This window comes from Somniosus microcephalus, chromosome 9 (genome assembly GCF_052327205.1).
Source record: "Somniosus microcephalus isolate GS21.2 chromosome 9, FLI_Smic_1.0, whole genome shotgun sequence".
Classification (NCBI taxonomy): domain Eukaryota; kingdom Metazoa; phylum Chordata; class Chondrichthyes; order Squaliformes; family Somniosidae; genus Somniosus; species Somniosus microcephalus.
This window is the reverse complement of record NC_140995.1, coordinates 9,624,553-9,650,801: the sequence shown is the minus strand read 5'-3', so window position 1 is coordinate 9,650,801 and position 26,249 is coordinate 9,624,553. Positions and strand designations below refer to the sequence as shown.

At 45.5% G+C, this 26,249-nt stretch overlaps 1 protein-coding gene across 2 annotated transcripts in view; it reads right to left on the bottom strand.

Annotated features, from left to right (window-relative positions):
* Positions 1 to 17,359: 17,359 nt before the first annotated feature.
* Positions 17,360 to 26,249, bottom strand: part of LOC147112249 (disintegrin and metalloproteinase domain-containing protein 17-like) — an 83,446-nt gene continuing 74,556 nt past the window's right edge. For both annotated transcript variants that reach the window (XM_085996344.1, XM_085996345.1), the window contains exons 18-19: positions 22,420 to 22,476; positions 17,360 to 18,361 (exon numbers count right to left, since the gene is read on the bottom strand). In XM_085996344.1, the coding sequence (XP_085852470.1) occupies positions 18,008 to 18,361; positions 22,420 to 22,476 (411 nt within the window). In that variant the 3' untranslated portion in view covers positions 17,360 to 18,007. The remainder of the gene's footprint in view (positions 18,362 to 22,419; positions 22,477 to 26,249) is intronic.

Genomic DNA, 26,249 nt, shown 5'->3' with positions numbered 1-26,249 from the left:
AAAGTATTCTCGACCATCGACCTGAAGTCGGCCTACCACCAACTCCCTATCCACCCTGAGGACCGCCAGTATACCGCCTTCGAGGCGAATGGGCGCCTATACCACTTCCTTAGGGTCCCCTTCGGTGTCACTAATGGGGTCTCGGTCTTCCAAAGGGAGATGGACCAGATGGTTGACCAGAACGAACTGCAGGCTACATTCCCCTACCTAGATAACGTCACTATCTGCGGCCGCGACCAGCAGGAACATGACGCGAATCTGGAGAAATTCCTCCGTACGGCCCAACGGCTGAACCTCACCTACAATAAGGAGAAATGCGTGTTTAACACCACGCGCCTTGCCATCCTCGGCTGCGTAGTGGAGAACGGAATCATCGGCCCCGACCCAGAAAGAATGCGCCCCCTCATGGAGCTACCCCTCCCCCACTGCCCTAAAGCACTTAGGAGAACCCTGGGGCTTTTCGCCTACTATGCCCAATGGGTACCCAATTACGCGGACAAAGCCAGACCCCTCCTGAAAGCCACTTCCTTCCCCCTCACGGAGGAGGCGTGCGCGGCCTTCTCCCTCATTAAGGGAGACATAGCCAAGGCCACGATGCACGCAGTGGACGAGTCCATCCCCTTTCAGGTGGAGAGCGACGCCTCCGACTTCGCCTTAGCCGCCACCCTAAACCAGGAGGGGAGGCCAGTGGCCTTCTTCTCAAGGACCCTACAGGGCCCCGAGATCCGACATTCGTCGGTCGAGAAAGAGGCCCAGGCGATCGTGGAGGCAGTACGGCGCTGGAGGCACTACCTGGCAGGCAAACGATTTACCCTCCTCACCGACCAGCGTTCGGTGGCTTTCATGTTTAATAACAAGCTGAAGGGCAAAATCAAGAATGACAAGATTTTGAGATGGAGAATCGAGCTCTCCACCTACGATTATGAGATCTTGTACCGGCCAGGCAAGCTGAACGAATCCCCTGATGCCCTTTCACGAATGACATGCGCCAGCGCGCATATCGATAGGCTTCAGACCCTCCACGACCAGCTCTGCCACCCCGGAGTCACCAGACTCTACCATTTCATTAAGGCCCGCAACCTGACCTACTCCATCGAGGAGGTCAGGACCATGACCAGGAACTGCCAGACCTGTGCGGAGTGCAAACCGCACTTCTATAGGCCGGACCGAGCAAGCCTGATCAAGGCCACCCGCCCCTTCGAGCGCCTGAGCATCGACTTTAAGGGGCCCCTCCCGTCCTCTGACCGTAATGTGTACTTCCTCAACATCGTTGATGAGTACTCCCGTTTCCCCTTTGCCTTCCCCTGCCCCGACATGACCAGTAGCACGGTCATTAAGTGCCTGAATGCCCTCTTCGCCTTGTTCGGGTTCCCGAACTATATACACAGCGACCGGGGCTCCTCCTTCATGAGCGAGGAACTCCGGCAATTCCTCCTAGAGAGAGGTATTGCAGCAAGCAGGACCACCAGCTACAACCCCAGAGGTAACGGTCAGGTGGAAAGAGAGAACGCGACGGTATGGAAGGCCGTCCTCTTAGCCTTAAAGTCTAAGGGCCTCCCAACCTCCCGCTGGCAAGAAGTCCTCCCGACAGCGCTGCACTCCATCCGGTCATTACTTTGCACGGCCACTAACACCACCCCCCATGAACGAATGTTCGTTTTCCCCAGGAAGTCGACTACGGGAACCACTCTACCAACCTGGCTGACCGCCCCGGGGCCGGTCTGGCTGCGGAAACACGTGAGGACCCATAAAACGGACCCCCTGGTCGAGAGGGTGAACCTCCTGCACGCCAACCCCCAGTACGCCTACGTGGCGTACCCAGACGGGCGGGAGGACACTGTCTCCCTACGAGACCTCGCACCCTCAGCCGATCCGGAAACACCGCCACCACCCCCCCCAACCTCAGTCCAGGTAGACGGCATGCCGGAACCCCACGAGCCCTCGCCGACCACGCAAACACCAGCATCAACACCGGATAAGGCACCAGCACCGGATAAGGCAACACCACCGCTGCGGCGATCGGAGAGGCTTACGAAGCCTCCGGACAGACTGACCTACCAGAATTGGTAGTACACTTCACCCCGCCGGACTTAATTCTAAACAAGGGGTGAATGTGGTAAACCACGTTCACTATCGTTAGCACTGTTCACCACTGTTCGTTATAACTGTATCACTGACCACTATTGTATCACGGTACGAGGTCGCCTCTTGCCACACTGCTATACCTGGGATGACCACTGCCGACTCCGCCTTGGCTCCACCCACCAGGCCAGGTATAAAGGTGAGCGACTGGCTGGTATTCCTCCTGCTTGGATCGGATCACCCACGAGAGTGGGCTGTTATTTAGTCAATAAAAACCTTTAGTCACCTTCGTAACTCTTCGCCTTTTATTGGAGGAATTGATAGGTATATCAGTACGCACTGACCCATTTGGATCAGGAAGATCCCAGATTCAATTCCTGGTCTGTGCTGAATTAGCTAATCTCAGTCCTGGTGGTGGTTAGGGTGCTGGAAAAGGCTTTGTTGACATCGGTGCCCCTGGATTGAGCATCGAATATCAGCCAGGGTTTGCATCGCTGATCACTGACCCTATGTGGAAGGTGTAGATGTGAAGACGGTGGACTCATCTAGCGCAGTTATGCTGCCCTCTTTTGCTCTTCCCCCCAGTCAGTGATCGCTGTGCTCCTACGTGAAGAATATTTATTTAGCAAGGGACCCCCTGGGGTGGCCAGCGCTCTTGAAGTGTAGCCCCAGCATTCGTCCGTGGCTTAAGGAGCAATGGAAAGAAAATTCATGGGGTGAAAAAAGGAGCAACACGAGTTAGGAACCTCACCCACCATTTATTATCGACTATAACTTTGACACCACAAAATGTGGGGAAAGAAACTATCTAAAATAATGAATACTCCTCAGTGATTCAACCAAGCAGTTCTGATTACATTATAAGATATAAGTGACCTATGGGGGTACCTCCTGGCTCAAGTGGTTAATGCAGTGAGCAGCTGAACCTGAGACCATGAAGGTTCCAGGTCCAACTTACCAATTTGTGTGCTGAGCCAGCTGATGTCAGTCTGGGCCACTGTAGTTGGCCTTGGCCCTCCTGGATTAGGGAGGGCAAAGTCAGCCTGGGTTTCACTTTTCCCCCTTCTCACCATATTTCTATAGACACCAACAGCCCTCCAGGACCACACCCAAAGGCTTACCCAATACGTACTTTGCATAACCACAGAGAGGATGCTACAAATGAGGGTGACCATAGAATCATAGAAATTTACGGCACAGAAGGAGGCCATTCGGCCCATCGTGTCAGTGCCGGCCGACAAAGAGAGCTCTCCAGCCTAATCCCACTTTCCAGCTCTTGGTCCGTAGCCCTGTAGGTTACAGCACTTCAAGTGTACATCCAAGTACTTTTTAAATGTGATGAGTGTTTCTGCCTCTACCACCCTTTCAGGCAGTGAGTTCCAGACCCCCACCACCCGCTGGGTGAAAAATGTTCCCCTCAACTCCCCTCTAAGACTTCTACCAATTACTTTAAATCTGTGCCCCCAGGTTATTGACCATTCTGCTAAGGGAAATAGGTCCTTCCTATCCACTCTAGGCCCCTCATAATTTTATACACCTCAATTAAATCTCCCCTCAGCCTCTTCTGTTCCAAAGAAAACAACCCCAGCCTCTCCAATCTTTCCTCATAGCTAAAATTCCCCAGCCCAGGCAATATCCTCGTGAATCTCCTCTGTACCCTCTCTAGTGCAATCACAACCTTCCTGTAATGTGGTGACCAGAACTGTACGCAGTACTCTAGCTGTGGCCTAACTAGTGTTTTATACAGTTCAAGCATAACCTCCCTGCTGTTAGATTCTATGCCTCGCACTCTAAGGTCCCTCTGTTCCTCTACGCTTCTCAGTGTCCTATCATTTATTGTGTATTCCCTTGCCTTGTTCGCCCTCCCCAAATGCATTACCTCACACTTCTCCGGATTGAATTCCATTTGCCTCTTTTCTTCCCACCTGACCAGTCCATTGATATCTTCCTGCAGTCTACAGCTTTTTTCCTCACTATCAACCACACGGCCAATTTTTGTGTCATCTGCAAACTTCTTAATCATGCCCCTACATTGAAGTCTAAATCATTGATATATACCACAAAAAGCAAGGGACCTAGTACTGAGCCCTGCGGAACCCCACTGGAAACAGCCTTCCAGTCACAAAAACACCCGTCGACCATTACCATTTGCTTCCAGCCACTTTTGGATCCAACTTGCCATTTTCCCTTGGATCCCATGGGCTTTTACATTTGTGACCAACCTGGCATGTGGGACCTTGTCAAAAGCCTAGCTAAAATCCATATAGACTGCATCAAACGCGCTACCCTCATCGACCCTCCCTGTTACCTCCTCAAAAAATTCAATCAAGTTAGTCAGACACGACCTTCGCTTAACAAATCCATGCTGACTGTCCTTGGTTAAGCCGTGCCTTTCTAAATGACGATTAATACTGTCCCTCAGAATTTTTTCCAATAATTTGCCCACCGAGGTTAGGCTGACTGCCCGTAATTACTCGGTCTATCCCTTTCTCCTTTTTTAAACAACAGTACAACGTTAGCAGTCCTCCAGCACCACACCTGTAGCCAGAGAGGATTGGAAAATGATGGTCAGAGTCGCCGCTATTTCCTCCCTTGCTTCTCTTAATTACATAGAATTACATAGAATTTACAGCCAAGAAACAGGCCATTCGGCCCAACTGGTCTCTGCTGGCGGTTATACTAGAAACATAGAAGATAGGAGTAGGCCATTCGGCCCCTCAAGCCCGCTCCGCCATTCAATGCGATCATGGTTGATCATCCAAATTCAGTACCCGGTCCCTGCTTTCTCCCCATATCCCTTTAGCCTTAAGAAATATATCGAACTCCTTCTTGAATATATTTAATGAATTGGCCTCTACTGCCTTCTGTGGTAGAGAATTCCACAGGTTCACCACTCTCTGGGTGAAGAAATTCCTCCTCATTTCTGTCCTAAATGGCCTACCCCTTATCCTTAGACTGTGACCCCTGGTTCTGGACTCCCCGACCATCGGGAACATCCTTCCTGCATCTAGTCTGTCCAGTCCTGTCAGAATTTTATAAGTTTCAATGAGATCCCCTCTCATTCTTCTAAACTCCAGCGAGTACAAGCCCAATCGTCCCAATCTCTCCTCATACGTCATTCCTGCCATCCCAGGTATCAGCCTGGTGAATCTTCGCTGAACTCCTTCCATGGCAAGAACATCCTTCCTCAGATAAGGCGACCAAAACTGCACACAATACTCAAGATGTGGTCTCACCAAGGCCCTGTACAACTGCAGCAAGACATCCTTGTTCCTGTACTCAAACCCTCTCGCTCCGAAGTCCAACATACCATTTGCCTTCTTAACCACCTGCTGCACCTGCATGCTTACCTTCAGCGACTGGTGCACAAGGACACCCAGGTCTCGTTGCACTTCCCCTTTTCCCAATCTATTGCCATTCAGATAATAATCTGCCTTCCTGTTTTTGCCACCAAAGTGGATAACCTCACATTTATCCACGTTATATTGCATCTGCCATGCTTCTCCCCAATCACCCAACCTGTCCAAATCATCCTGTATTTTCTCGGCATCCTCCTCACAGCACACACGCCCACCCAGCTTTGTGTCATCTGCAAATTTGGAGATATTACATCTAGTTCCATTGTCTAGATCATTAATATATATTGTGAATAGCTGGGGTCCAAGGACCAATCCCTGCGGTACCCCACTAGTCACTGCTTGCCATTTGGAAAAAGACCCGTTTATTCCAACTCTTTGCTTTCTGTCTGCCAACCAGTTCTCTATCCAAGTCAATACCTTGCCCCCAATCCCATGTGCCTTAACTTTACATGCTAATCGCTTATGCGGGACCTTATCGAAAGCCTTCTGAAAGTCCAAATACACCACATCCACTGGTTCTCCCTCATCTATTTTACCAGTTACATCTTCAAAAAATTCCAGTAGATTAGTCAAGCACGATTTACCTTTTGAAAATCCATGTTGACTTTGTCCGATCCTGTCACTGTTTTCCAAGTGCTCTGCTATTACATCTTTTATAATGGACTCTAGCATTTTCCCCACTACCGATCTCAGGCTTACCGGTCTGTAATTCCCTGTTTTCTCTCTACCACCTTTTTTGAATAGTGGGGTAACATTAGCTACCCTCCAATCCATGGGTACTGTTCCAGATTCTATCGAATGTTGGAAGATGATCAGCAATGCATCTACTATTTCTAGGGCCACTTCCTTAAGTACCCTAGGATGTAGATTATCAGGCCCTGGGGATTTATCGGCCTTTAATCCTATCAATTTCCCCAACACCATTTCCCTACAAATACTGATTTCTTTCAGTTCCTCCCTTTCATCAGACCCTATGTTCCCCGACATCTCTGGGAGGTTATTTGTGTCCTCCTTTGTGAAGACAGAACCAAAATATTTATTTAATTGGTCTGTCATTTCTTTGTTCCCCATTATAAATTCCCCTGATTCTGACTGCAGGGGATCTATGCTTGACTTCACCAATCTTTTTCTCTTCACATATCTATAAAAGCTTTTACAGTCAGTTTTTATGTTCCCTGCAAGCTTACTCTCATATTCTATTTTCCCTTTCTTAATGAATCCCTTTGTCCTCCTTTGTTGAATCCTAAACTGCTCCCAATCCTCAGGTTTACTGCTTTTTCTGGCCAATTTATATGTCCTCTCCTTGGAACTTACGCTATCCCTAATTTCCCTTATTAGCCACGGTTGAGTCACCTTTTTTGTTTTATTTTTATGCCAAACTGGGATGAACAAATTCTGTAGTTCATCCATGCGGTCTTTGAATGTTTGCCATTGCCTATCCACCTTCAACCCTTTGAGTGACATTCCCCAATCAATCCTACCCAACTCGCACCTCAGACCATCGTAGTTTCCTTTATTTAAATTCAGGACCCTAGTCTCTGAGTCAACTACTTCATTCTCCATCTTAATGAAGAATTCGATCATATTATGATCGCTCCGACCCAAGGGGCCTCGTACAACAAGATTGCTAATTAATCCTTTCTCGTTACATAATACCCAGTCTAAGATGGCCTGATCTCTGGTTGGTTCCTCGACATATTGGTCCAGGAAACCATCCCGTAAACACTCCAGGAATTCCTCCTCCACAGTATTGTTACTAATTTGGTTAGCCCAATCTATATGTAGATTAAAGTCACCCATGATGACTGCTGTGCCCTTATTGCACGCTTCTCTAATTTCCCTTTTAATGCCACCCCAACCTCCGCATTACTGTTTGGAGGTCTATATACCACTCCCACTAACGTTTTCTGCCCCTTGGTATTTCTCAGTTCTACCCATACAGATTCCACATCATCAGAGCTAATATCCTTCCTTACAATTGTGTTAATCCCTTCTTTAACCAGCAATGCTACCCCACCTCCCTTTCCTTTTTGCCTATCTTTCCTGAATATTGAATACCCCTGGATGTTGAGTTCCCAGCCTTGGCCACCCTGGAGCCATGTTTCCATAATCCCAATCAAATCATATTCGTTTACCCCTATTTGCGCAGCTAATTCATCCACCTTATTCCGAATGCTCCTCGCATTAAGACCCAAAGCCTTCAGGCTTGTTTTTTTAATGCTCTTAGACCTATTAGAATTATTATTTACTGTGGCCATGTTTGATTTAAACTGTTGATTTCTCTGACTGCCACTTTTGTTTTTCTCCTTCCTATCTTTTGCTTTTATCCTTGTTTCCCTTTCCTCTGTCCCCCTGCTCAGATTCCCAACCCCCTGCCATTTTAGTTTAAACCCTCCCCCAGAGCACTAGCAAACACTCCCCCTAGGACATCGGTCCCGACCCTGCCCAGGTGCAAACCGTCCGCTTTGAACTGGTCCCACCTCCCCCAGAACCGGTTCCAATGTCCCAGTAATTTGAATCCTTCCCCCTCGCACCATTCCTCTAGCCACGTATTCATCTGAAATATCCTTCTATTTCTACTCTGACTAGCACGTGGCACTGGTAGCAATCCTGAGATTACTACCTGCCTGGGATACATTTCATCTGGCCTGGCGATTTATCTACTTTCAAAAATGCTAAACCCTTTAATACTTCCTCTCTCTTTATGTTTATCTCATCTAATATTAACTGCAATGTCTGCATTGTCCCTCTCTTGTGAAGACAGACGCAAAGTATTCATTACGAACCATATCCACATCTTCCACCTCCACACACAGGTTACCTCTTTGGTCTCTAATAGGCCCTACTCTTTCTTTAGTTATCCTCTTGCTCTTTATGTATTTATAAATCATCTTTGGGTTTTCCTTGATTTTACTTGCCAAAATGTTTTCATGCACTCTCTTTGCTTTCCTAATTTCCTTTTTAATTTCACCCCTGCACTTTCTATACTCCTCTAAGCTTTCTGCAGTATTTAGCTCGGTATCTGACACAAGCTTCCTTTTTTTGCCTTATCCAACCCTGTATACCGCTTGGCAGCCAGGGGGCTCTAGATTTGTTAGTCCCACCCTTTTTCTTTGTGGGAACATATTTGCTTTGAATCCTCACTATCTCCTCCTTGAATGCCTCCCACTGCTCTGACACTGATTCACCTTCAAGTAGCTGTTTCCAGTCCACTTTTGCTAAATCACATCTCAGCTTAGTAAAATTGGCCTTTCTCCAATCAAGAACTTTTACTCCTGGTCTATCTTTGTCCTTTTCCATAACTACCCTAAATCTAACTGAATTATGATCACTACGACCAGAATGCTCTTCCACTGATACCCCTTCCACCTGCCCAGCTTCATTCCCTAAAACTAAGTCCAGAACCGCCCCCTCTCTTGTTGGGCTTGCTACGTACTGGCTAAAAATGTTCTGAATGCATTTTAAGAATTCTGTACCCGCTATACCTTTTACACTGATTCTATCCCAGTTAATATTCGGGTAGTTGAAGTCCCCTACTATTACTGCCCTATTGTTTTTGCACTTCTCAGAAATTTGCCTACATATTTGCTCTTCTATCTCCCTCTGACTATTTGGGGGTCGATAGTACACTCCCAGCATTGTGATCGCCCCTTTGCTTGTTCTTCAGTTCAAGCAATATGGCCTCATTTGATGATCCTTCTAACAGATCATCCCTTCTCACCACTAATTGTTTCTTTAACCAATATTGCGACCCAAGCTAGCCAAGTTAGTTTAAACCCTCTCCAACAGCACTAGCAAACCCCCCCCCCCCCCCCCAAACGAGGATATTGGTCCCGACCTGTTGAGGTGCAACCCATCCGGCTTGTACAGGTCCCACCTCCCCCAGAACCGGTCCCAGTGCCTCAGGAATTTAAAACCCTCCCTCCTGCACCATCTCTCCAGCCAGGCATTCATCTGTTCTATCCTCCTATTCTTGTACTCACTAGCACATGACACCAGGAGTAATCCAGAGATTAGTACCTTTGAGGTTTACCATTTTGGGTACTGTTGGGGGAGATGACTTATCAGGGGAAGGCACCAGCAGCCAGGTTCAGGGCACCATGACTGGCTCTGCTGCACAGAAGGGCGGGAAAAAGAGGGATAGGGCTATAGTGATAGGGGATTCAATTGTAAGGGGGATAGATAGGAGTTTCTGTGGCCGAGACCGAGACTCCAAGATGGTATGTTGCCTCCCTGGTGCAAGGGTCAAGGATGTCTCGGAGCGGGTGCAGAGCATTCTGAAGGGGGAGGGGGATCAGCCAGTTGTCGTGGTACATGTAGGTACCAACGATGTAGGTAAAAAGAGGGAGGAGGTCCTACAAGCTGAATTTAGGGAGTTAGGAGCTAAATTGAAAAGTAGGACCTCAAAGGTAGTAATCTCTGGATTGCTACCAGTGCCACGAGCTAATAAGTTTAGAGAGAGTAAGATAGATAAGCTAAATACGTGGCTTGAGCAGTGGTGCAAGGGAGAGGGATTTAAATTCTTGAGGCATTGGAACCAGTTCTTGGGGAGGAGTGACCTGTACCAAGGGGACGGTCTACACCTGAACTGTGAGGGAGCCGATGTCCTCGGGGTAATATTTTCTAGGGCGGTTCGGGAGGATTTAAACTAATTTGGCAGGGGGATGGGAACCTAGGTAGTGGAAAAGAGGGAAGTCATATGAAGTCAGAAATAGATGGTAGAAAGGTGAGAAGCAATAAGCAAAGGAGAGAAACACAAAGGGCCAAACTAATTCATAATGAGAGTGTGAAAAAAGCAAGCCTGAAGGCTTTGTATCTTAATGCTAGAAGCATTAGGAACAAGGTGGATGAATTAGTTGTGGAAATAGAGGTAAACAAGTATGATTTGATTGGGATTACAGAAACGTGGCTGCAGGGTGGGCAAGGCTGGGAACTTAACATCCAGGGATATACAATATTTAGGAAGGATCGGCAAAAAGGTAGGGGAGGTGGGGTAGCATTGCTGGTAAAGGAGGGGATTAATGCAATGGAAAGGAAGGATATTAACTCGGATGAAACGGAATCTGTATGGGTAGAAATGAGAAATAGCAAGGGGAGGAAAACGTTAGCGGGTGTGATATATAGGCCTCCAAATAGTAATATGGAGGTGAGGGAAGGCATACAAAGGGAAATTAGAGAAGCGTGCGATAAGAGCACAGCTGTCATCATGGGTGACTTTAATTTACATATTGATTGGACTACCCAAATTAGTAAAAATTCTGAGGAGGAGGAATTCCTGGAATGTTTTCGGGACGGTTATCTGGACCAATATGTCGAGGAGCCGACTCGAGATCAGGCCATTTTAGACTGGGTATTGTGCAATGAGAAGGGACTTATCAGCAATCTTCTTGTACGAGGCCCCTTGGGTCAGAGCGATCATAATATGATCGAGCTCTCAGTCGAGATGGAGAGTGAGGAAATTGAATCAGAGACTAAGGTCCAGAACTTAAATAAAGGGAATTACGAGGGTATGAGACGGGAATTGGGTAAGATTGATTGGGTGGTGTTTCTGGGGGGATTGACAGTGGATAGACAATGGCAAGCATTCAAAGATAGAATGGAAGAATTCCAGAACATGTTTATACCGGTTTGGCATAAAAATAAACCTAAAAAGGTGACTCAACCGTGGATAACGAGGGAAATTAGGGACAGCATAAAATCAAAAAAAAGGGCATATCAACTGGCAAAAAAAAGCACCAGACCGGAAGATTGGGGGCAGTACAGGATACAGCAAAAGAGGACAAAGGGATTAATCAGGAAGGGGAAAATAGAATACGAAAGTAAACTTGCAGCAAACATAAAGACAGACTGCAAAAGCTTTTATCGGTATATCAGGAGGAAAAGACTGGTAAAATCCCAAGTCGGTCCCTTGCAGTCCGATTCGGGAGAATATATAATGGAGAATAAGGAAATGGCAGACCAATTAAACTCATACTTTGGTTCTGTATTCACAAAGGAGGACACAAATAACCTCCCAGGAATATCGGCAAACATAGGGACTAATGAGAGGGAGGAGCTGACAGAAATTAGTATCTCTAGGGATATGGTGTTGGGTAAGTTGAGGGGACTGAAGGCCGACAAATCCCCGGGGCCTGATAAACTACATCCTAGGGTACTTAAGGAGGTGGCCCTGGAGATAGCAGATGCTCTAAGGATCATCTTCCGGAACTCCATTGACTCGGGAACAGTACCCGTGGATTGGAGGGTAGCTAATGTTACCCCAATATTTAAAAAGGGGGGTAGAGAGAAAGCAGGGAATTATAGACCAGTAAGCCTTACATCGGTTGTGGGCAAAATGCTAGAGTCCATTATTAAGGATAAAATAGCGGAGCACTTGACAAATGGGGAAAGGATCGGACAGAGTCAACATGGATTTACAAAGGGTAAATCGTGTTTGACTAATCTGCTGGAATTTTTTGAGGAAGTAACTGGTAAAATAGATGGGGGAGAGCCAGTGGATGTGGTGTACCTTGACTTCCAGAAAGCCTTCGATAAGGTTCCACACAAAAGATTATCATGCAAAATTAAGGCTCATGGGATTGGGGGCAAAGTATTAACGTGGATAGAGAACTGGCTGGCGGATAGAAAACAGAGAGTTGGAATAAACGGCTCGTTTTCGGAGTGGCAGGCAGTGACCAGCGGGGTGCCGCAAGGATCTGTCCTGGGACCCCAGCTGTTCACAATATATATAAATGATCTGGATCAGGGAATTGGATGCAATATTTCCAAATTCGCTGACGACACTAAACTAGGAGGAGGGGTGGGCTCTGATGAGGATGTCAGGAGGCTACAGTGCGATTTGGACAGGTTGGGGGAATGGGCGGATACGTGGCAGATGCACTATAATGTGGATAAATGCGAGGTTATCCACTTTGGGGGTAAAAACAGGAGGGTAGATTATTATCTAAATGGCAATAGATTGGGAGATGGGGAAGTGCAGAGGGACCTGGGTGTTCTTGTGCACCAGTCACTGAAGGAGAGCATGCAGGTGCAACAGGCGATTAAGAGGGCAAATGGTATGTTGGCCTTCATATCAAGGGGGTTCGAGTATAGGAATAGGGATACCTTACTACAGCTGTACAAGGTGCTGGTGAGACCGCATCTGGAGTATTGTGTACAGTTTTGGTCGCCCCATCTGCGGAAGGATGTTCTTGCCATGGAAAGAGTGCAACGGCGATTCACCAGGCTGATACCTGGAATGGCGGGAATGACCTACGAAGAGAGATTAAATAGTTTGGGCTTGTACTCACTGGAGTTTAGAAGATTGAGAGGGGATCTCATCGAAACATATAAAATTATGGCAGGCCTGGACAGGCTGAATTCAGAGAGAATGTTTCCAATGGCCGGGGAGCACAGAACCAGGGGCCACAGTCTAAAAATAGCGGGCAAATCATTTAAAACAGAGATGAGGAAGAATTTCTTCACTCAAAGAGTGGTGAGCCTGTGGAATTCCCTGCCACAGAGGGCTGTGAAGGCTAATTCAATAAATATTTTCAAGAGAGAATTGGATATATTTCTGAAGGCTAAGGGGATTAAGGGTTACGGAGAAAAGGCGGGGACGGGGTACTGAACTGGTAAGATCAGCTATGATCTCAGACGAAGATCAGCCATGATCTCATTGAATGGCGGAGCAGGCTCGAAGGGCCGAATGGCCTACTCCTGTTCCTATCTCTATGTTTCTATGCTTATTAATCTCTTTCCTAGCTCCCAAAATCTGCCTGCAGGACCTCATCCCTCTTTCTACCTATGGCATTGGTACCAATATGGACCATGATCTCTGGCTGTTCACCCTTCCCCCTCAGGATGTCCTGCAACCACTCAGAGACATCCTTGACCCTGGCAACATACCATCCTGGAGTTACATCTGCAGCCACAGAATCCCCTGTCTGTTCCCCTAACTATTGAATCCCCTGTCACTATTGCTTTTCTGACCTTCCTCCTACCCTCCTGTAAGCTGAGCCACCCATGGTGCCGTGGACTTGGCTCTGGCTGTACTCCCCAGAGGAACCATCGCCCTCACCAGTATTCCGGTTAGAGAGCGAGATGCACACCGGGGACTCCTGCATGCCTGGCGGTCACCCATTCCCTCTCTGCCTGCAAACCCTTAAGCTGCGGGATGACCACCTCCTGAAACGTGCTATCCATGTAGCTCTCAGCCTCATGGATGCACTGCAGTGAAGCCTGCCACTGCCCAAGCTCTGAAACCTGGAGCTCGAGCTCCTCCAGCTGATGACACTTCCTGCACATATGGTTGTCCAGGACATGAGAAGTATCCTGGAGTTCCCACATGGCACAAGATGTGCATTCGACGGGACTGAAGTGCCTTGCCATGTCTCTGTTTAATAGACTAACTAAACTTGTTAGTTTAACCCACTGACCTAACTGAGAGGAAAAAAGACAAAAATATTTACTCAAGTTTAACAAGAACCACAGAGCTATTAAACACAAAAGAACCTAAATATTAGATATCTAGATACTTAACTTGATTCCTCTGGTTCTGTGGCTCCACTCCCCCTTTTGAGTTGGACGTGAGAAATTGCCTTCCTCCTCTCCACCGAATTCCTACCATCACCAAATTGCTTCCACTCTGCATACAATCACTCTGATATCACTCATGGACATCATCTTTATTGGATGGCACTAAATAGGATTGTAGGATTACATTTACACAAAAGGATTCGGGTTTGCAAGCGGGGTCTCTTTAGGATCGAAGTGCCTCTAACTGGACAAACCTGGCAATGGAGGTTTGAAACCAAGTCAACTTTCTCCAGTAGACTCAGTAATCCGTTACTTGAACACGGCAGATCTGCCATATCCCGTGGAGTTAATGGCTGATCAGCCAGTCTGGCTGACTAATGGAACTTGGAGAAGCAAACCCCTCACTGAAGGCCGAGGCTGCCAACTCTGCTGCATATAATCCTGCTAGCCAGTGCCCTAAAAGCTAGGGTGGTTCTAGTTGCACAAGCAACAGGAAGCGTAACAGTGCTTCGTGGTGGTAAGAAGCTCAGTTTTAGCTTATTAAATCTCAGCAGAACACCGACACACATCTGGGAGGAGAGGGTTGTAAGAACATAAGAATTAGGAGGAGGAGTATGCCCTACGAGTCCAAAAATCTATCTCAACCTTGAATATACTCAACGACTCAGCATCCACAGCCCTTTGGGGCAGAGAATTCCAAAGATTCACAACCCTCTGAGGGAAGAAATTCCTCCTTATCTTGGTCTTAAACGGCCGACCCTTTATCCCGAGACTGTGCCCTCCAGTTCTAGACTCTCCAGCCAGGGGAAACAACCGCTCAGCATCTACCCTGTCTATTCCCTGGGCTGGGACCAGCATCTTGGCAAATCGAATAACTAGGGCTGTAGATAGGACTTTAAACTAAAAGGGGGAAGGAGGCATCAGGTGAGCGGAAATTTAGAAATCGAAAAAGAAAAGTCAAGGCAATAGAGCAGTGTAGCGATTTTGGGTAAAGATAAGCAGAGTGTGACAGGAAGGGACAGAGAGTTTAACGGTAATAGTGCGTCAGCGAATAAGGTGAACACCTACCCTGCGCCATCTCTATCTAACCTGATTTTATTTATTTAATTAGTTAAAGTTTTTATTCATCGATTATTTTTAGTTTTATGTAGTTAATCAAGTTTATTACTAATTTAAGAAAATAATAGCAGTTATATTTTCCCAGCTCTTAATTTAACCCATTACCCTAACTTAGAAAGCAAAAAAAAGCTACAATACTCACCAACCAAGCACCTACTTGCTGTCCTGTGACGTCACTCCTTCATTTTTTGATTTTACTGAATATACTCTACCTTCACTCCTCCCAGCGAGTTTGGGCCTCAGACCACACTCTATTTACCTGCCTCCGCTCCAGTCCCCGATCAGGTCCGCTCTGCCTTTGCTCTTCCCGGTGTCCTTCACCCGTACCCTTGGCTCTGCTAACCTGTGCTTAAGCTGTCTAGAATTCAGTAAGTAGGGTGTATCCCTAGGGGGAGAGAGAGGGTATGCAGTCGATCAGGAAAATAGAAACTCTAGATATGTGGATTTATCAGCAGTTTTTAAATATGGTGATCAGTTTCTATACATGTCAGGTGTCTGGCTGACTAAACAGAAGTGATTGCATTATGTTTTAAAGAAGTTTTGTTTCACTTTTGTACAATTCATAATTTCTATAGAAGAAACTCTATGCATCCTTCAATTACAATAGAATGTTTTTCCACACCCCCAAAATATGGAAAAGGTCAACACTTATTGCATGAAAACAGTGGGACATGAGCGAAGAGCTTCATAAAGACGCGTAATGGATTTGTGATACACTCAGCAAATCCATTCCGCAAAAGTTTTAGTTTTAGTCCTTTAAATGTGATTTGTTTGGGGGGGGGGGGGGGGAAGGGAACAGCTAGGGGTAAGAGTGTAGTAACTACCCCTGCAGTTTCCATATGCAAGATACTTTCTTTTAAAGAAAGTTCATATGATAGTTAAAATAAATTCCATTATGTATGAGGGCACCTTGTATGAAAGCCTGATAGAGTACTCCAGCTTGTAGCAGTTTTTCATTGGTGTGTGTTGGCAATGGCACTTGAGCAGTACGAGCCGGACGACGACTTCTTCTTCTTAGGCAGTCCCTCGGAACCGAGGATGACTTGCTTCCACATTAAAAATGAGTTCTCAGGTGACTGATGAGTCCAATGCAGGACCTACAGTCTCTGTCACAGGTGGGGCAGGCACTGGTTGACGTGCGCTCCTTGCGCTGCCTGCGCTTGCTCCCGGCGAAGAGACTCGAGGTGTTCGGCGCCTTCCCGGATGCTTCTCCTCCACTTTGTGCGTCTTGGGCCAGGATTCCCAGGTGTCGGTGGGGATGTTACACTTTTTCAAGGAGGCTTTGAGGGTGTCCTTGAAGGGTTTCCTCTGCCCACCTGGGGCTCTCTTGCCGTGCCGGAGCTCCGAGTAGAGCGCTTGTTTTGGGAGTCTTGTATCGGGCATGCAGACAATGTGACCTGTCCATCGCAGCTGATTGAGCGTGGTCAAAGCTTCGATGCTGGGGATGTTGGCCTGAGCGAGAACACTGACTGGTGCGCCCATCCTGCCAATGGATTTGCAGGATCTTGCGGAGGCAGCGTTGGTGGTACCTCTCCAGTGCTTTGAGATGCCTGCTGTACATGGTCCATGTCTCTGAGGCATACAGCAGGGCAGGTATCACTGCTGCTCTGTAGCCCATGAGCTTAGTGCCGGGTTTGAGGTCCTAACTGCTTCTGCAGCATCCTGCCTGCCTGCGTCCCTGTCTATGTCATATCCCTCTCACCATTCACAAACACAAAAAAACTTTCCAATAGTGTGTGTGTGTGTGTGTGAGGTACTGAGACAACACACCATGATGCCTGTTCAACAATATAACCCAAGGGGGGAAAAGGGAGGTGGCGGCTGATTGCTGATATCCACCCAGGAGGGTTGTGATCGCAGCCCTGTGGGTACACCACACCAGATTTACTCAGCCCTTCTACAGTATTTTTGGTTGGCCAGGTGTCTTGACACATGTAGTAAACCCTGTTTTATGGTCAGTCTGCTCCGCATCTGCCATTAGCCAGTCCTTTCCCTAACTGCATACATAGGCCTTGATTTTAACACCAGCACCCTTCCTGCTCACCTGTTAATATCAGGGCCAGTCTCCCTGATTGTGACACTATATTGCAGATCTCAGTTCTGCTATTGGGGGAGGTACAAAAAAATCAAGCTACAATTCAACAGACTGTAATTTGAAAGTATTTTTGCACTGAAATGGAAGGGGTTCAGGTTGCGTACTGATCATTGCTTTCTATTTTTATATCACACATTTAGAATTTCTTCCAAATATTTGAAGCTTTTCAGTAAAACAGACAAACCAATTAAAAATTCAAACTCTTTTTATTAAAGTACAATGCAGTCACAATAGTTCCCCCAAATACAAAAGAAATCACAAAATGCTTTAATCATTACCAAAATTGCAGCAGTAATCTGCCCACACTGCTTGCAAGAACTGATGCAAAAAAATCACTGAATGTTAGTTATGAATGTGATGAGGCAGCAATTTGTGCAACAGTGCTTTCAAACAGAGTAATGCAACTGACCATAGTTTTTTTTGACATTTTTATGATTTTTTTTTTAAAAAAAAGAAAAAGTAATACTTGCATACAAGATCTGATGGCTATGTACAGGTATGTGTTGTAAAAAGTACCAATATAACAATTCCTTTAACTATAATTGAATCCAGTTATTTGCAATTAGTCATGATTGGCCCAAATTTTTTTTATTTTTTATTTTTTTTTATTAAAGGGGCCATGTGCTCAGAACTAGGTTTGCGTACTTCAGGGCCAGTTACAGGAGTTCCAAGTCAGGAACGAATTAATAATCAGTTTTTAAAAATACTGCACATACTGGGAATTATCTCCCATCAAATTTGCACATAAATGGATTTAACTTTACTTGTAACAATAATAGATACCACATGATAAATAATTCAGTTAAAAAAAAAGCCTTTATCTGACCAAAGAATATTAGCACTCAGTCTCCTTACTGTCGACTTGGGTTTGTCGCTGCAATTTAAACACAGATGCCTTGTCGCTCCTGTTGGCGGAGTGCCCCGTTAAATCTTCAAAGGATTTTGCTGTCTGGCTACTATTTGGAAAAGGGTCCTCGTCTAGCCCACCCTCACCAATTAGAGAGTCAACGCTGGGATCTTCCTGTATAGTGTCCATTCGATGATGATCAGATTTTGTTGGCACCACTATTGTAGGAACAGTCACTGGTGGTGGTGGTGGTGGTGGTAGTTGAAAACGACTTGTAGACTGAGAAAAAGGCTTCACTATGCGAACTGAGGCAGACTCCAGGCTACTGAACATCTCCGCGTTCTGCAGTAAATAGTTAAAAACAATTACATTTCACACAACAATAAGTCGACAAAGATATCCTAGAACAGAGGTAGCGGAGGCTTTGTACCTTGTACTGGCAAAAATGTTACCATCACCCAAGAGCTGTACTTGCACTTTGTGGGCTTACGGTAACTATAGTCTAATATCTTTAAAATGGAATGGAAAATACATACATCAGCAAAGTGAGCTTTTGTGGTGTTTACTTCACAACCCTGTGATTACAGGTTTACAGTGTCACGGCTGCCTCAACTTGAATGTGGCAGATAAAAGCCCTACGATTCTACCTCATTTCAAGTCCCAGCAACATTGTGCAGCATCTTGAGTCATGGGTTGGGGACATCCCAAATAACATTTTCAAAATATTCCCTCATTGAATGCTTTGTGGGTAACTTGACGAATGCAGCATAAGTGAAGGAGACCAAATAACTTACGAGTGACTAAGTGAAGCGCGTCTGCACGCTCAATATTAGAACATGGCTCTTGGTGGGTAGGTTGGTTTGGTTTAGTTTGATACGGTTTTCAGCTTAATACCAGATAACTGCATTTTGTACTGACGCATCAGAATGCTTAGGGGAAGTCCGGGCAGTTACTATGGTTACAGCTGCCATTTGAAGGCTGCCGGTTTTATTTTTAATTTAAATTGCCTGATCTCTTGGGACAGCAGTTCTCATGTAAACAAAATAAATTCCGTATTCATAGTATGCTTGATTGCAACATGCATCACAGATTATTTTGAATGATATAATTTGTATTAACAAATCATTTTAAGGGAATTAGTTGGCACAGTTGAGAACATTTCACGATCATTGCTGGGACCAAAATTCAAACCCAGTGAAAACCGATAGCCGTAGATAGATAGCCCATTGCCCCATTTATGGTTCAAAATGAAACACTGAGCAACCTGAACCTTGCTTCCACTGAATGAAAGAGCACAACACAAAACTAACCAGAAACTAGCCTAATCAATCATATCTGTTCAGAAAAGCTGCAAGGGAGCCTTTAGTGGGAAATAGGAAAGTCATGTCATCCTAGCCTTGTTGTTATAGAAGTGACTGGCCCACTCTAGACGATGCTCTCTCTGAAATGCACCAGGTGCCAGTGTTTGATGCAAACACAAAGTGAAAAACAACATTCTAGTTCTCATTAATGACATCCTTCACCCTGATGAACAGATAGGAGACTTTAAGACACAAAGCTGGTACAAGTACAAGAGGTGAGTAATGGCATTACGTTAACAGAATTATTTGCATCAGTTTTTGCAAAATTTGGATCCGGTCACTTTGATTTTACGTATGATGTTTTCCGTTCTTTGAGAGAAGTGTTATTTACATACAAATACTAATTGCTTTCATCTCAGAGGAAAAAGACTCAAAAGAAACTTGGGTCCTGGTCCCCTGACTGTAGGTAAATGCACTGCGCAACCCAGAAGGGATCTCTTGTTTGTGCTGAATGATTGATTAGAGTGGGTGACAGTACAGATGGTTACTATTGGCAGCAGCACTCTAGAGGTAAGGAGGTCGGGAGGGAGGGGGGGGCGTCAGCAACAGTTCCCATCCTGATCACTTTTTATTTTATTCGTCAATGGAATGTGGGCGTCGCTAGCAAGGCCAGCATTTATTGCCCATCCCCGTGGCGCCTACTGGAAAGTGCTCGTGTGTACAATAGGCCACAGTAGATACGGATCGGATTTGTTGCAATACCCCCCATAACCTCTGAATGATCTGTTGACGCTCACCGTCAAGACTCACACCTGAACAATGAGCACTTGCGGGAGGCGGAACTACCCCAGCATTGTACTTCAGTGCCTCCAGGAAAGAAGGGGAGGAAATCAGTGCAAGGGGGATGGTTAAGTGATTCCACTGTACACAAAACCTTGTTCCAGGACCCAGTTATTTATTTGCTTATAAGAGGCAGCATTGAGATATCAACCGAGACCAAGGCCATCCCCAAGTGATGCCAGCTCAGTGCAGTTTCTGGGCTCGGAGAGCTGTGCGTGCAGAAGTGGAATTCTTTCAAAGAGTGTGACAACTGGTAAATGACCTCCAGTAGGTAATACAGGCCGAGCATCCCAAATCCGGAGTTCCGGAATCCGGAACGATTGGTGGCAGGAATCCGGAATCCGTAAAATGTTCCGGAATCTGGACACCCTGAGGAAGGGCTTGCCAAAAACTGGAAAGAGTGCAACCTGGGCCCAGGCATTTCCGGACTCGGCACGTGTTTCTGATGTCCGAAGTCCGGAAATATCGCAACCTGGGCTCGGGCGTTTCCGGACATCAGAAACACGTTCCGAAGTCCGGAAAAACCCGACTCAGCCTCAGTCCCGAGGTTGCCGGATTCGGGACGCTCAACCTGTACAACATTCTTTCAGACTAACTGAACCTTCCTATGCCAACAGGAACCGAAGGAAATTTTTTTTTTTTTTTTTTTTTTTTTTTTAAACTTTTGAGCAAATTTGATAAATGTTAACTTTGAACTTCTGGTGCCAATGACCAGAAAAAATAAAGATAAGGCTTTTTATACAATACTGCGGAGAAAGATCATCTCCATTCCCGACAGATTTTCTTGAGAGACAATAGGCTAGATTTTCCGATATGGGTGCAGTTTATATCCAAGAGGTGCAGTGCAGGGGTTACGCGACCCAACGTGAAGTGTGCCGTTTGCACACAATTTTCTGTGATCAACTTATAGGGAGACAGACGCTTAAAGTGAATGCCCCCTATTCAACACCTGCTGAATGGCAGGTCGTGCTGCAGGAAGTGGCTGAGAGACGGGCGGTGCTGTTTGCCACTTCACAGCACCATCGCCAGCAGTCAGCATTGTCGCGTGCCTGGAAGGAGGTGAAGTCAGGCTTCAAACAGCAACTGGCCAGTACGACCATCTCCTCCTTTAAGGCGCTCTGTAAATCCTATCTCTTTGACCAAGCTTCTGGTCACCTGTCTGAATATCTCTATGTGGTTTGCAGTCAAATTTTGTCTAACGCTCCTGTGAAGCGCCTTGGGATGTTTTACTATGTTAAAGGCGCTATATAAATGCCAGTTGTTATTGGCTGCATCAGCCCCATGTTACATGGTAACTGCACTGAGAATTATTAGCCCAGTAATGTCTGGTTAGCCCTGTGAAGCATGGGTAAATTCTGCCTATTTTGATTCACATCCCTGAAATGTCCCAGTTTTAAAGACCACTAGGACCCTGTTAACAGGCTATTAAAGTGACATAGCATCAAGCATATTTTGTAAATCATCGCCTCTTGATGTTCCTTCATGCAGTTGCTTACAGACCATTTTATATATGCGAGAACAATGGCAAATGTCTCTTTGGCAAGGACAGAATTAAAACAAATCCAACCCCAAATTCACCGACTGTAATTTACACGACTGACCTCCAACTATAGCCCAGAGATTGTGTCCATAATGGCAGCCCTGGCTCAGTGGTAGTCATCAGAAAGGTTGTGGGTTCAAGTCCCACTCCAGAACTTGAGCACACAATCTAGGCCGACACTTCAGTGCAATATGGAGGGAGCTGACAATTTCATGCAGTACTGTATTGTCGAAAGTGCCGCATTTTGTCTGCCCTTTCAGGTGAATGTAATGGATCCCACGGCACTATTCAAAGAGCCGGCAGTTCTCCCAATGTCCTGCCCAGCATTTATCTATCAACCAGCACTACCAAAAGCAGTTTATTTGGCCAGTGAACCCATTGCTGTTTCTATGACCTTACTGTATGAAAATTGGCTGCTATATTTACCTACAAAATAAAAGCAATTAACTGGCTATAAAGTACTTTGGGATATCCTGAGTTATTAAAATGCAAAATAACAGAACATGCTGGAAACAATCAGCAGGTCAGGCAGCATCCGTGGAGAGCTAAAATTAAAATGCAAGTTTGTTGATTCTGTACTGAATAAAAATGTGCCAGAACAAAACATCTTTTCAAAAGTCTATCAATAAACATGAAAACAACTCTATCGTATATTTCACATACAAAGATTTGGCTGCTGGAAACTGAAGCGATCGTAAGCAAATTTCTACAATACGTACGCTGGGAGGGAAGAAGGTTTTTGTGCTCTCCTCATACTGCTGGTCTAGTTTCTTATCCTAAAAGGACGGAAATAAAAGTTGTGTTAATTTTCCTCGGTGCTCCCTTGCTGCAGACCAAACTTCCATACCATGTTAAAAAAAAAATCACTTTCCCCCTCCACACAAAATAACTGGTAAGCATTTAGGCAGAACGCTGTTAGGAGTCGTTTTTGCTGCATGTACAAACTGTTCTGCATACATCCTTAGCTCGTAAAAGGTTCCAGTACAGTATTTACAAAGAGTGTGAGTGATGTCTAGCTGCAGCACAATAGCTGTGCGTTGCAACTATTGTCCATGGATGGAGCAACATTTAGCAATCGAAGATCTCCTTAAATATACCCTTAACTTGAACTCTACTCATCTAAAAGATTAACGAAAAGATCGACAAAGATAGCCACGAAACAAAAAAGTTTTAAGCTTTGCAAATAAAAGATAACATTTGTTGCACAAGTATAGCAGTGACGCAGCAACAAATGAAAATGCTGGGAACACTCAAGTCCGTCAGTCAGTTCTGACGACGGGACTACATCAAAAACATCAACTCATCTGCTCTCTGAACAGATGCTGCCCGACTGTTTCCAGCATTTTCGGTTTTAGTTTCAGATTTCCAGCAGCTGCAGGTTTTTTGCTGGTTTATGGAGTCCGTTAGAAGAAGTCCTTCAATTTCTAAATGCTGTCACTGACTAAAGTGTTTGATGTGAATAGCAACTTCACATTTATGAAGAATTAAGCATGAGGTAATGCAGCAAAACTCTGCACAAGTAGGGGGTAACTTTAGTACAAAATTACAAACGCAGTTAGAACGACGAGAGGAAAGTTAGTGGAATTATCCCGTGAGCAAGGATTGTTATGGAGAATGCATCTACAGGAGAAGGATAAAGACAACATCTCTGGATTTTGTTGAAATTGTGCTTCAACATCTATTGCATTCACATTAAAAGAAATACACGGCAATCCAAACTTGAAATCTTTATCAGACAGCTGGACTTTTGTTTGAAAGTGAATAGTTTCCAAAATAAAATGTACCATGCTAATTTATATTATGTTGCAGGGTTAAGGCAATGAACAACGTGATTCTTTCAGTTTATCAAAGTGTTTCTTTCTGTCTCATATCCAGCAGCTGCCACCCAGTATCTTTCAAAGCTCCCTCCTTCTGACCTCAAATGGTGCTCCCACACCTGCTAATGCTAAAGTTATCTCCAAGAAACCTGGTTTCCTCTTTCATGCCAAAGACTTTGTTCCCCATAACAACTAGTAGCTTGTAATCCCCAAGTCCAGAATACCGCTCCCACAATTTTAACAACTGTCTTGCTCTCCTGGACAGGGTATAAGAAAAACCTTGGGCTGGATTTTCATTGGGCCGTGGAGGCGGGATTGGAGGCGTGTGGGGGGTTAAAATCCCGAAATCGGGGGGGGGGGGGGGGCACGAACCCATCCCGCCCCCAACCCGCCTCTATGCCAGTTTCAAAGGAGGCGAGTACCCGACCTGTGCTGGGACCCACCTCCCTGAGGCGGGAAGGGGATTAGTGCCAATTAACTGCCTGTTAACAGTTAGTTAACAGGCAGTTTTTAGCCTAATCCCTATTTTTTTTATCCCTGAAGCGTGGGATTCCCAACGGCTCCAAACCATGCCAAGTTAGCGAGGCGGACCGTCGGGCTAAAGGGTACAAGATGTCCGGTGTTCAGGTGAGTGATATGTGCATGAGTGCAGAGGTAAGTGTGTTTGGTGTGAGTAAAGTGTTTAAATAAGTTTTACTTACCTTTACAGCCTTCCTTCAGGTCTCGGGAGTCCCTCATCTCACCGGCACAGAAAGCAGAATGGCCGCGAACCGTCAAAAGTTGCAGCATTCAGCTTTCTGTTCTGGAGAGATTTGTATCAGCCTGAGAGGAAGGAATTAACTTAAGTGTACAGATTGTCAGTGTTTGACAGCTTCAAAGAGCTGCCAAACGCCGATATTTCATCTGTCAAAAGCTCTTGACAGATGAAATGTCAATCTGTGACGTCACCTGTTGCTGGGTGGCTCTTAATTGGCCTGCTGAGCCCGCTGGGTGGGCTCAACAAGGTCAATCAAGGGAAAATCGCATGGGTTGGCCACAACTCGATGGAGGCGGGACTACAACCCCAAAAGTTGTAGTCCCGCCTCCTACACGCCTCCAGTTTCAAAATCCAGCCCCTTGTGTCTGATGAGTGATCCCCCTTTCACTTCTAGCCTTCAGTCTCTCCGTCACAACCTTATCTATTTTATTAATACTATTATGTCACTTACACCTCTGAATGTTCCAAACATTACTGCTAAACTCCAAATACACCTTCCTCCTCCCAGTATACTCACTGTGCAGAAAGCGAGGCTCGTCGCATAGTCCTATTCTAATTCATTATTTCCTTGGAGCTCCTGGCCTCAGCCTCTCTAACATTTGCTCGAAAGGGTGCGGTATTATTTTGAACCGATTCTGCTTGATGAAGCAACAGCCTCCACAGCTTTCTTCATTTGTCGCCTGTGAAGGGCAACCCAGGTCTCAGCCCTGGAACTCCTATCGGCTTTCCATGTTCCATTTAGACTCCAAACGGAGAGTGAAGATGTGTTCAAGGAGGGTTTAGGATGTGGAGGCATAGGTCTAGGGGGTGCTTTTGAATTTGTGGGATACATTATGGCTATGTTTGCTGGTGCCTTTCTCTTGAATTTGCTTGAAGCTAGGGCTTTTGACTAGGTAGCCTGTAGGTTTTAGCAACATTTACTGCTCATGTTGGAAATTGAGACAGATCACCGTTCTTCTGATCATGGGTTTAACAGCATTACAAGTTGACCAATTTCCTCGGAATCCAAGCTGATAACAGTTATTCAGTATGGTTTCCATGAGGCTCGATATAATGGCAAGAGAGATACTGGTCTACATTTAGCTGATTTAGTTTGATCTTTGTGAATAGGCAAGATGTTTGCTGCTTCCACTTGGACTGTACATAAACAATTTACATAGAGGATTGAAAATTAATAAGCGAGCTGGAATCAGCTAGGTCATCGTACAGTGCTCCAGAACCCAAGCCACTAGGACAAATGATTTTTTGTTGATTCCAGCTTTTAAAAAAAATTGTGCCTGATTTTGATTCTATTTTGTAGGCTATGGTACCACAGAGGTGTCGTAGGTGACTCAATTCTCAAGAAAAGAAATAGCGAGGATGTGGAAAAAGTATGTATTGAGTCTTTGACTTTCAGCCCAGAATCATGCAGTTTCAAACTGTATTTGGATTTATACTTCCTAATTATGGAATTATATTGTTGCCCATCATCTCTCATGGCTCAAACTATTGTAACACTACAGCATGGAAGAGGAATAGAATCATAGAATTCTACAGAACAGAAGGCGGCGATTCAACCCATCGCTCCTGTGCCAGCTCTCTGAAAGTTACCATTTACTTCCATTTCCACCATACCCTTAAATTTTTAAAAAAGTATTCATAGAAACAGGAGGAGGCCATTCAGCCCCTTGAGCCTGCTCCGCCATTCAATGCGATCATGGCTGATCTGTGACCTAACTCCATCTACCCGCCTTTGCCCCATATCCCTTAATACCTTTGGTTAACAGAAAGCTATCAATCTCTGATTTAAAATTAACAATTGATCTAGCAGCAATTGCCGTTTGCAGAAAAGAGTTCCAAACTTCTACCACCCTTTGTGTAGAAGTATTTTGTATTTCACTCCTGAAAGGTCTGGCTCTAATTTTTAGACTATGCCCCAGTCCTAGACTCACCAACCAGCAGAAATAGTTTCTCTCTATCTACCCTATCTGTTCCC